We start from the raw sequence: 12,058 nt of genomic DNA on the forward strand, positions 1-12,058 counted from the left end.
TGTTTTATCAAGACCAAAGTCAGCGCAACCGTCTACCAGGAAATTTTAGAGCACTTCATGCTTCCCTCTGCCGACAAGCTTTATGGAGATGGAAATTTCATTCTGCAGCAGGACTTGGCACCTGTCTACACTGCCAAATGTACCAATACCTGGTTTAAACTCAACAATATCACTGTGCTTGATTGGCCAGCAAATTCACCTGACCTAAACCCCATCGAAAATCTAATGGATATTGTCAAGAGGAAGATGAGAGACACAAGACCCAACAATGCAGACAAGCTGAAGGCTGCTATCAAAGCAACCTGGGCTTCCGTAACACCTCAGCAGTGCCACAGGCTGATCGCCTCCATGTCACGCTGCATTGATGTAGTAATTGATGCAAAAGAAGCCCTGACCAAGTATTGAGTGCATTTACTGAACATACATTTCTGTAGACCAACATTTCAGATTTTAAAATCTTCTTACAAACTGGTGTTATAAAGTATTCTAATTTACTGAAATAATGACTTTTGGGTTTTCATTGGCTGTAAGCCATAATCATCAACATTAACAGAAATAAACACTTGAAACAGATCACTCTGTTTGTAATGACTCTACACTACAGTTCAAAAGTTTAGGGTCACTTAGAAATTTCCATATTTTTGAAAGAAAAGCAGTTTTTTTTTCCAATGAAGCTAACACTAAATAATTCAGAAAACCATTCTATACATTGTTAATGTGGTAAATGACTATTCTAGCTGCAAACATCTGGTGTGTAATGCAATATCTTCATAGGTGTTTAGAGGCCCATTTCCAACAACCACCACTCCAGTGTTCTTATGGTACTTTGTGTTTGCTAATTTTGTAAGAAGGCTCATAGACGGTTAGAATACCCTTGAAAACCATTGTGCAAGTATATTAGCACAGCTGAAAACAGTTTGGCTGATTAGAGAAGCTATGAACCTGACCCTCCTTTGAGCTAGTTGATAATCTGGAGCATTACATTTGTTGGTTCCAATAAACTCTCAAAATGGCCAGAAAAAAAGAACTTTCATGTGAAACTCGATAGTCTATTCTTGTTCTTAGAAATGAAGGCTATTCCATGAGAGAAATTGCCAAGAAACGGAAGATTTCCTACAGTGGTGTGTACTACTCCCTTCAGAAGAGAGCACAAACAGGCTCTAACCAGAGAGGAAAGAGAAGCGGGAGGCCCCACTGCACAACTGAGCAACAAGACCAGTACATTAGAGTCTGTAGTTTGAGAACTCGATGTCTCACAGGTCCTCAACTGGCAGCTTCATTAAATAGTACACGCAAAACACCAAGGTTACTTACCAGTAGCCGGTTTTTCCGGAGCCCATGACGGCACACATGAGAGAGGGGATCCGCCCAGTCAGGACAGGAACCCTACTGAAGATAAAAGGGCGGTACCTCTCCCTCGCTTCAGTTGGTTTACAGAGCATGAGAGGCCCCCCGGGTTAGTACACATGGTAAAACTATCACCACATTATATCTAACTAAAAAACACCCAAACTAAAGTGCACACCAAAGGAGTGAAAAAGGGGGGGAATATACAGGTGCCGTCATGGGCTCCGGAAAAACCGGCTACCGGTAAGTAACCTTGGTGTTTTCCCGTCTCCCATGACGGCACACATGAGAGACTTTTGTAGAATAAGACACCTTAGGGAGGGACCACCGCTTGCAGCACCCTTCTACCAAAGGTTAGGTCAGTAGAGGAAGACAGATCAAGTTGGTAGTGTTTAAAAAAGGTGGAAGGTGAGGACCAAGTAGCGGCTTTACAAATTTGCTCAATCGATACCTCAGCCTTCTCTGCCCAGGAGGTAGCCACGGGTCTGGTGGAGTGAGCCTTGATGCCTTCTGGAACCGGAGCGCCACTTGCGGAGTAGGATAACATAATGGCCTCCCTGATCCATCTGGCAATGGTACTTTTAGCTACCCCGTGCCCCTTTCTACTACCCTGAAAGGCTACAAAAAGGGACTGATCTTTCCTCCACTGACTAGTTATTGACATATATTGTATTATGGCTCTTCTTACATCTAATGTATGGAACTTTTGCTCCCCCGGGTTTCTGGGATTGTTACAGAACGACGGCAAGGAGATCTCCTGAGTCCTATGAAACTTTTGGACTACCTTGGGGAGATAGGCCGGGTCTGGTCTTAGAACCACTCGGTCATCCAAGATCTGTGTATAAGGAGGATATATAGACAGAGCTTGTAGGTCGCTGACTCTTCGGGCTGACGTTAAGGCTACCAGTAAGACCGTTTTAAGTGTAAGTAGCTTTGGTGACAGCTCTAGTAGTGGTTCGAAGGGATCTTTGGTTAAAGCCTCCAAAACTAGGTTCAGGTCCCAGGGTGGTATCTTTGGGATAATGACCGGCCTTGACCTGCCACAGGACTTAATGAACCGGGACACCCACCTATTGGCTGCTAAATTGCAGTTATATAGGGCCCCCAAAGCTGAGACTTGAACTTTGAGTGTGTTAGTGGCTAACCCCAGTTGCAGCCCCGACTGTAAGAACTCTAGGATAGGTCCCACTGGAGCTACATCCCCTAAAGGTTCCCCCAGGAAGTCTAGGAACTTTTTCCACGTTCTACCGTAGATTTGGGATGTTATTGGTTTCCTACTTTTCAACAGGGTGGAGACTAACCCTGGAGAGAATCCCTGGCGACTCAGTAGCGCCCTCTCAAATTCCAGGCTGCTAGATGGAAGCCCTTCACCTGAGAGTGGACCACTGGTCCCTGGGAAAGCAGGTCTGGAATCTCTGGTAGTATCCATGGATCTGTCACTGACATGAGCCTCAGAAGGGAGAACCAAGGCCTTCTCGGCCAAAAAGGAGCTATAAGAATTATTCTTGCCCGATCCTCCCTGATTTTCCTGACTACTACTGGGATCATTGTTATCGGGGGAAATGCATAGGCCAGGATGAACTTCCAGGGTATTTGTAGGGCATCTACTGCGAAGGGGTTTTCCCTTGGATTTAGCGAGCAGAACTTCCTGTCCTTCCGGTTGTGTGCGGTAGCGAACAGGTCTATTTCTGGTCTGCCCCAGGCCTGAACTATTTGTTGGAAGACTCGGGAGTTTAGGGACCATTCCCCTTGTCTTAGATGCCTGCGACTCAGGAAGTCTGCTTGTATATTTTCTGCCCCCTTTATGTGCAATGCTGTGATGGATAACAGATGTTGTTCTGCTAGCTGGAAGAGTAGATCTGATATTTGCATGAGGCCCCGAGATCTCGTTCCCCCCTGATGATTGATGTAGGCTACTACTGCCTGATTGTCCGTCATGACCCGGGTGTGGCGGCCCTGAAGTAAGGGAAGGAAATGTTTCACGGCTTTTTCCACTGCCCATAGTTCTTTTACATTTGAATTCTGATCGCTTTCTAGTGAGGACCAGGTCCCCTGTATTGTATGGGATCTCAGGTGTGCTTCCCACCCTGTGGCACTCGCGTCTGTCGTAATGATGTCCTCGACTGGTTTTTGCCACGGGACACCAGCTGTTAGATTCTTTTCTACAGTCCACCAGAGCAGGGAATCTCTTACAGCCACTGAGAGACATAGTTTGCCTTCTAAATGCCCTTTTAATTGTTTCTGCGCTGACAGGACTTCCCACTGTAGTTGCCTTAAGTGGTACTGCGCCCATGTTACTGCGGGTATACATGATGTCAGTGAGCCTAAAAGGGACATTGCGTTCCTCAGTGTCATATTTGGCCTTTGTATTGCTGTGCGAGCTAGGACTCTTATCTTGGTCACTTTCCTCTCTGGTAGGAGGCAGCGTTGTTGCTCGGAGTCCAATATCAACCCTAGGAAGGATTGCTCTTTTACTGGGGTTATCCTTGACTTGGGGATGTTTACTATCCATCCTAGTCCTACTAGAGTTGCTATTACTTCCTTCACTTGAAGTGTGCAGTGGGATTCCGACCTCCCTATTACCAGAAAGTCGTCTAAGTATGGGACGATCACTATGTCCCTGGATCGCAGAAAAGACATTACTTCGGCCATCACTTTGGTGAATACCCTGGGGGCTGTAGACAGGCCAAACGGAAGGGCTGCGTATTGGTAGTGTCTCACCTGCCCCTGGATATAGAGCGCTACTCTCAAATATCTCTGATACTCCCGATGGATTGGGATGTGATAGTAGGCATCTTTTAAGTCTATCACTGCCATGAGGCAATGCTGGAACAGGATCTTTGTGGCCGTGTTGATTGACTCCATTTTGAAGGAGCAATTGTCTATCCACTGATTGAGTCTCCTCAGGTTGACAATGGTTCTCCAAGAGCCGTCTGGTTTTTGTATTAAGAAGAGGGGGGAGTAGAACCCCCTTACTTCTTCTTGCGCTGGGACTTCCTGTAGGACTTGTTTTTTCACTAGTCCCAAGACTTCCATCTCCAGGGCCAGCTGTTGCTCTTGGGCTTTCCTTCTGGGTGTTATTTTATTTTTAAGCCGTCCTTGATTATATTTAGGACCCATGTACTGGGGGAGATATTTGCCCAGGCGGAAAGGAAGAGAGAAAGCCTTCCCCCTATCTCCGGCCCAATGTCATTGGGGAGATTTTTTGGAGGAAGTGGAGGGCCCTTTAAACATATAGCCCGATCCTCTTTTTTCTTTAAAGTCCCAGCTTTTTCTATCTCCCGGGGGACGACCCCTGTTAAATCTCCTCCTCCGAAAGGGCTGCTTCTTAGGTTCTCCCGGAAATCGGGGAAAGCTTTTCTTCCTATCCCCCGCATGCTCCAAAATCTCTTCTAGTTTTTTCCCGAAGAGGAATTGGCCATCGCATGGAATGGAACATAACTTGTGCTTAGAGGGTAAATCTCCGGGACACCCTTTAAGCCACAGGGCTCGTCTTGCCGCATTTGACAGGCTTGCTGCTCTAGCTGTCAATCTTGCGGAGTCTGCAGAGGAATCGGCCAGGAAAGCCGCTGCTCCGTGCACCAATGTTAGATTAGCTAGAATTTCGTCTCTAGGAACTCTATCCTTGATCTGGTCCTCTATTTGTTGCAGCCAGACCATGAGGGCACGAGCGGTACAGGTACCGGCTATTGCTGGCTTCAATCCCCCTGCTGAAGCTTCCCAGATGTGCTTCAGAAACCCATCTGCTTTCTTATCAAGCGGGTCTTTCAACACGCCAGAATCTTCTAATGGTAGGGATACCTTTTTGAGGATCTGGCTACAGCCCCATCAATTTTTGGGACTTTTTCCCAGGTTTCTGAGTCCTTCTGGTCAAAGGGGTACCTCCTCTTTGATGTGGAAGGTAAGCCCCCTGACCGCTCTGTCTTTTTCCATTCCCTGTCAATTAGCGCTTTTATTTTATCATTTACAGGGAAGGTACGCTTTCGCTTTTCCTCCAGTCCTCCAAACATTACATCCTCTAATGATTTGGGAGTTTTTTCTTCTTTAAGGCCCATTGTAGCTCTAATGGCCTTGACCAGTTTTTCTATGTCCTCCGTTGGGAAACATGGACGGCCGCCTATATCGCTGTCCGAGGAGGATTCTGAGGACTGCGTAGAGGAAGAGGAGGTGGAGGGGGACAAAGATCTATCCCGCCCCTTCTGCTTTGGCGAGGCCTCTGAATCGGAGCTCCTTCTACGGTTTCTTTTCTTTTTAAGGGCTGCCTTTAGGGAACCTTTCACCTCCTGATGTATTAACTCCTTCAGACTAGTCACCAAATCAGGGGTCTCCTCCTGTATAGTCCTGTTAATACAGTCAGCGCAGAGATCTTTCTGCCACTGATCTGCCAGCGGGTTTTTACATAGGGCGCATTCTCTATTTTTTGTTTTGCTGCTGGCCTTCCTCGCCCCCTAGTGATCAAACAGAGAAAATGGAACCCCATTACCATAAGGGCGACATTCACGTAGATCACTCACCACCGCTGTCAATCAGGGGTACCGATCTCGGAGGCTCCTCAGATGCACTCGTGACGTTTCTCCTGGACGTCCCAGAGTCATGCCGATTGCGCTTATGACTGCCGCTCCCACCACTTGAGCGACTGCTCCTGGTATGTTGGTGGCTCGGCCTGGCATCTGGCGAGAGGTCTTGCTGCTGACGCTGCTGCTGTCGCTGCTGCTGACGCTGCTGACGCTGCTCGTCTTGCCCCACTTCCATTCTGAAGCCTTGGGCATGAGTGCGTCTTCTGTGGTCATCCCCCTTATGTAAGGGGGATCCACTGCACTCTCCGCCTCCTCCGGTTACCCCCACAGCCCCTCCCCCCTGCCATACCGCCGGGATCTCTCTCCACCGATCTTCGTTCTTCACCATGGGCGCCGCCATCTTGAATTGTCGGCGCCGCCTCCGATGTCACGCGGGCACGCCCCTTCCCCAGCGTGCCCTGCGCGTGACGTCAGAGGAGCACGACCCGGAAGCGGCCGCTCCCTCAATGCTCCTGAGCTGCTCCAGAGTAGGGAATCACCGGCAGAGGGGGAGAGGGCGGCACGGCAGAGCCCCCGGACCCCCGCCGTGCTGTTCCTGCGCCCGCTCGGACGCTGAGCCCCGGAGGACCCGCGGACGGCGCTTCCTCCATCCCGACGCCCAGCGCTCAGGAGCCCAGCCTGATCTTCTACGCCGGCACGGGAGAGGGGCAGGTAAGTGTGACCTGCTGTCTTCAGCACGGGTCCCTGTCAGGACAGGAAACCCAACTGAAGCGAGGGAGAGGTACCGCCCTTTTATCTTCAGTAGGGTTCCTGTCCTGACTGGGCAGATCCCCTCTCTCATGTGTGTCGTCATGGGAGACGGGAAAACGCCAGTGTTAACTTCTACAGTGAAGAGGCGACTCTGCGATGCTGGCCTTCAGGGCAGAGTGGCAAAGAAAAAGCCATATCTGAGACTGGCTAATAAAATGAAAAGATTAATAAGGGCAAAAGAATACAGACATTGGACAGAGGAAGATTGGAAAAAAGTGTTATGGACAGACGAATCCAAGTCTGAGGTATTTGGATCACACAGAAGAACATTTGTGAGATGCAGAACAACTGTAAGGCTATGTGCACACGGTGCGGATTCTGCTGCGTTTCCGCTGCGGTTTTGGCACTGCGGAAACGCAGCAGTTCCGCAGACCAAGTACAGTACAATGAAACCCTATGGGTTTTCAAAAACGCTGTGCTGACGGTGCGTTTTTTTCCGTGCGGTTTTGCTGCGGTTTACAAACCGCAGCATGTCAATTGTTTGGGCGGTTTCCGCAGCGGTTTCACACCTTTAACATAGTAGAGGTGTGAAACTGCAGGGCAAAACCACAAGCTAAACCGCAGGAAAACCGCAGGTCACTTTACCTGCGGTTTTACCTGTGGATCCGCGCGGAAAAACCTGCAGCTGAATCTGCAACGTGTGCACATAGCCTAAAGATGCTGGAAGAGTGTGCCTGATGCCATCTGTCAAGCATGGTGGAGGTAATGTGATGGTCTGGGGCTGCTTTGGTGCTGGTAAAGTGGGAGATTTTTACAAGGTAAAAGGGATTTTGAATAAGGAAGGTTATCACTCCATTTTGCAACGCCATGCCATACCCTGTGGACAGCGCTTGATTGGATCCAATTTCATCCTACAACAGGACAATGACCCAAAGCACACCTCCAAATTATGCAAGAACTATTTAGGGAAGAGGCAGGCAGCTGGTATTCGATCTGTAATGGCGTGGCCAGCGCAGTCACCAGATCTCAATCCCATTGAGCTGTTGTGGGAGCAGCTTGACTGTATAGAATGCAAAAAGTGCCCATCAAGCCAAACCAACTTGTGGGAGGGGCTTCTGGATGCATAGGGTGAAATTTCTCCAGATTACCTCAGCAAATTAACTGCTAGAATGCCAAAGGTCTGCAATGCTGTAATTGCTGCAAAGGGACCATTCTTTGACGAAAGCAAAGTTTGAAGGAGAAAATTATTATTTCAAATAAAAATCTTTTTTTCGGACCTTGTCAATGTCTGGACTAGATTTTAAATTCATTTGGCAACTCATTTGATTAATAAAAGTAAGAGTTTTCATGGAAAACACAAAATTGTCTGGGTGACCCCAAACTTTTGAACAGTAGTGTATATAATATATGAGTTTCACTTTTTGTATTGAAGAATTGAAATAAATTAACTTTTTGATGATATTCTAATTTTGTGAGAAGCACCTGTAGAGATGATATCAGTCATTTTACAGGAGGAGGTAGCTGTGACATCGCCTATTGTTATTCGTGGATCCTGTTATCAGCTGTGTGAAGAGGTGTTACCATTCATACTAATCCTTCCTCTGATAAGAAAACAGATTCCCCATATTCCGCCATATACAGGAATTCTTGGCTCTTGTTCTGTAGAAGGGAGAAGCTACCAGAATTATCTTCCCACCGAACAAAAGGATCGGGCAATTGAATTCCAACCACCTAATCCTTATGTCCCTTGACATAATCTGCCCAGGGACAGTTGGAAGGCCCCCATGTATAAGATCAGCCTAGTTATCTAATGTATATGGGGCCTTTATGTAAGGTATAATAAGGTATGGCAGACATCTTTCAGGACATCTCCCTCAATAATCCCATAGAAGAAGAACATAACGCTTCTTTCCTTTATGACTGCATATCCATTTTGGACCAGATAGACTCTAAGTTTAGTGCCCCATCAAGAGCGAGTACAGCATGACCATGTCAGGATCATGTCAAGTTGGATTTCAGGCATACCTGCTCTTCTAAATGCCCGACACCCTTATTAATTGCTGTAATTCCTATCCCATTTCCAAGTTGGAGCTGCTCACAGCTGCTGTGTCATGGACGGCTGAGTATTATTAATATGAGTTTATATTTATAAACCGGGAGCTGTGTGTGCTGCCGGGGTGCCTGAGGGGTCAGCAGCACAGCTGGGGAGGGAATGGGCTGCGGAAGAACTCGAAGATGTTGGAAATGTTATCTTCATGGTTGTCAAGGGGAAAGGAAAGGTGAAGAGGTCGGATGGTGGAATTAGAAGAGTATCACACCGCAGGTAGGAGCCAATCTGCACCGCTGAATCCTCCGGGACTGCGGGAGGTGAAAGTATTATGCGGAGGAAAGCTCAGATTTGATCTTTCTGACAGTCCTTTTCGTTTATCGATTTTTTTCTTCCCATCTCCTGTTCAGTGAGCTGCGAAGTGTGAGAATCCTGAGGAGGAATCATTATCATCGCATACAAATGTGAAACTATACATGTGGAAAAATAGAAGGTGACGGTAGATGGGAAGTACTTGACTTGGCCTGGCTGCTTTGCCCGCTGTTCTATCATTGTGCTTAAATTTTAATATGCTCCATGGGGAAAATAATGGTGGCTCACTGTATTACTTCATCAGAAATGTAGCATTGTAGCTTCAGTGTAGGCAATAAACCCATAAAGACCATATTACCGTACATTGTATTTATAGTGTTTATAATTTCTAAAAATTGCTATGTGCATATTTACTCACCCCATTTGTTATGAAGCCCATAAAAATTTCTAGTGCAATCAATTCCCTTCATAAGTCCCATGCATAGTGAAAGTACATATCCCTGTGTACAATCTAAGTGTCACATGTCTGTCAGTATATACAGTACACATCTTTACTGAAAGACCACAGAGGCTGTAACACCATAAACAAGAGGCACCACTAACCAAACAACACCATGAAGACAAAGGCGATCTCCAAACAATACCATGAAGATCAAGGAGATCTCCAAAAAACACCATGAAGACCAAGTACAGAACCACAAGACCTCGAATTTTACGGTCAAATATAAAATCATATTAAAAATAAAAGATAAATAAAGGCAATCAATACGATTAAAATACCTTTATGAGATAATATTGGTAAATGGTAACCCTATAAAAGCATTGTGCGCTCATTAAATATACAATATATCTTTTTATATAATAATTAATAGAAAACACGGCGGGCAAATAATTCATCAAAATTATATATAATAGTTAATGTATATTACCCTTAGTAAGCTCATCCCAGAAAAGGTGGCAATATAGACAGGGAGCCAATTAATAAAACATATAAGGGCTCCAAACAAAGTGAAATGTGCAAAGGTATTAAATAAATATATATTGAAGCTCAAATATGTAGGAATAAATATAAAGCAGTGTATATATAAAGTGCTAAGTGCAAGAGGTGCCAATAAGAAACAGGGGAGACCAATTAGGGTATATACCTTTAAGACCCCCCGGTTACCAAGCAGCTGCATTTGTGGCCTGCTGGAGGTCATTTTGCAGAGCTCTGGCAGTGCTCCTCCTTTTCCTCCTTGCATAAAGGCTGAGATAGCAGTCCTGCTGCTGGGTTGTTGCCCTCCTATGGCCCATCAAAGTCTCCTGGTAGCGCTTCCAGCCTCTGGACACTATGCTGACAGACACAACAAACCTTCTTGCCACAGCTCGCATTGATGTGCCATCCTGGATGATCTGCACTACCTGAGCCACTTGTGTGGGTTGTAGAGTCCGTCTCATGCTACCACGAGTGTGAAAGCACAACAATCATTCAAAAGTGACCAAAACATCAGCCAGAAAGCATTGGTACTGAGATGTGGTCTGTGGTCCCCACCTGCAGAACCACTCCTTTATTGAGGGTGTCTTGATAATTGCCAATAATTTCCATCTGTTGTCTATTCCATCTGCACAACAGCATGTGAAATTGATTGTCAATCAGTGTTGCTTCCTAAGTGGACAGTATGATTTCACAGAAGTTTGATTTACTTTGAGTTATATTCTGTTGTTTAAGTGTTCCCTTCATTTTTTGAGCAGTGTATAATATGATCACTAGAACTGGCACAAATTGATTTGCAGGACCTGATGCAATGGACACCTTAATAATCTGTAGACACTGGACAGACACCCTTAGAACTGCCTTTTATCGCCAGGCATTCATGGCTCTTCTTTTGATTAGCCGGCCTGACACGACGTCACGTAAGGAGGCTGGCTAATCAAGAAAGGAGCTGCGGAAGCGGTCAAGTCGGAAGCGGTTTTAAGGACTCCTGGCCACAAATTACTTATGCAGCCAAAAGATCGGAGCATGCAATTTATTCGCACCAACTCTAGCGATCATCTTAACACAAGAAAGACAGCCCTCTCATCAGTCTTGACCTTGTTCAGTGAAGTCACAACATTTCTATAAAACCATATTGCCTGTAAAACAGGTGAACTTGCCTTTCTCACAATGGCCTCCTGAGAATCCTCTTTGGCAGATGCACTCGAAGCTCTCTTTCTGTGGTGAGCAGAGTCCACCATTTTGGCAAGGATTTGGTTTCTGTGTACATGGATGCCCATGATATGGAGAGATTTCAATGGCATTTTGAATGTTTTCTTCTCTCATTACAGGAAGACCCTTAATGGAAATCTGCAAAAAGCAAATATGGTTGGAACAGACATAATGTGCTTGATTTATTCTTTCCTTTCTTGTTGAGCATTCTATACAGAACCCATAATATGATAAACTTCAGAAATCTGACACTGAACACTTCCATCTCAGATGGAAAATAGACGCAACTGAAATTTTCTAAAAAGCGATTGAGCAAGGTTTTGGAGTATGTGAACACAAGGACAACATACAAAATCCCATTTATAATTAATTTTGTCTGATTCTAACTAGAGAAGAAGTGTCCATAAAGATTCAACTCCAGAACCAATGAGAAAATGTTAAAATCTAACTTTTAATGTGCAAGTAAAAACATGGTGAGTAAAAGCTAAAAAAAAGATTAAGGATCCATGACCTTATGCGTTTCGGGTTAGCAACCCTTATCCATAGCTGTAGCTAAATCCGAAACGCAAAGCTCATGGATCCTTACCTTAATCTCTTTTTTGCGTTTTCTCACCATGTTTTTAATTGCACACTTAAAGTTATATTTTAACATTTTCTCATTGGTGCTGGAGCCCAGTCCAGCAGGCCCCTTTTCCAGTTACTGACCTGCATACCAGCCTAGTGTGTACCTACACTCCCTGCACCGCAACGCAGCCAAATAAGGTCTACCAGGGTACAGTACCTCCTGACAAAACTGCAGGTGCCAGTGAAATGCGCATTGAGGTGTGCAGCAATTGGTCTCTTTTGTCCATTTCAGCCACAGGTAACAATCCATTATAGGTTCCATAGGTTGAATATGCT

At 45.7% G+C, this 12,058-nt stretch overlaps 1 protein-coding gene across 13 annotated transcripts in view; it reads right to left on the bottom strand.

The window, feature by feature from the left end:
- The window catches only part of AGRN (agrin), a 719,629-nt gene that overhangs the window by 31,512 nt on the left and 676,059 nt on the right, over positions 1 to 12,058 (bottom strand). For all 13 annotated transcript variants that reach the window (XM_073585333.1, XM_073585332.1, XM_073585329.1 and 10 more), the window contains one exon: positions 11,107 to 11,296. In XM_073585333.1, the coding sequence (XP_073441434.1) occupies positions 11,107 to 11,296 (190 nt within the window). The remainder of the gene's footprint in view (positions 1 to 11,106; positions 11,297 to 12,058) is intronic.

Source organism: Dendrobates tinctorius, unplaced genomic scaffold, assembly GCF_039654945.1.
Source record: "Dendrobates tinctorius isolate UK_male_01 unplaced genomic scaffold, ASM3965494v1 ptg000086l, whole genome shotgun sequence".
In the NCBI taxonomy this organism is placed as follows: Eukaryota; Metazoa; Chordata; class Amphibia; order Anura; family Dendrobatidae; genus Dendrobates; species Dendrobates tinctorius.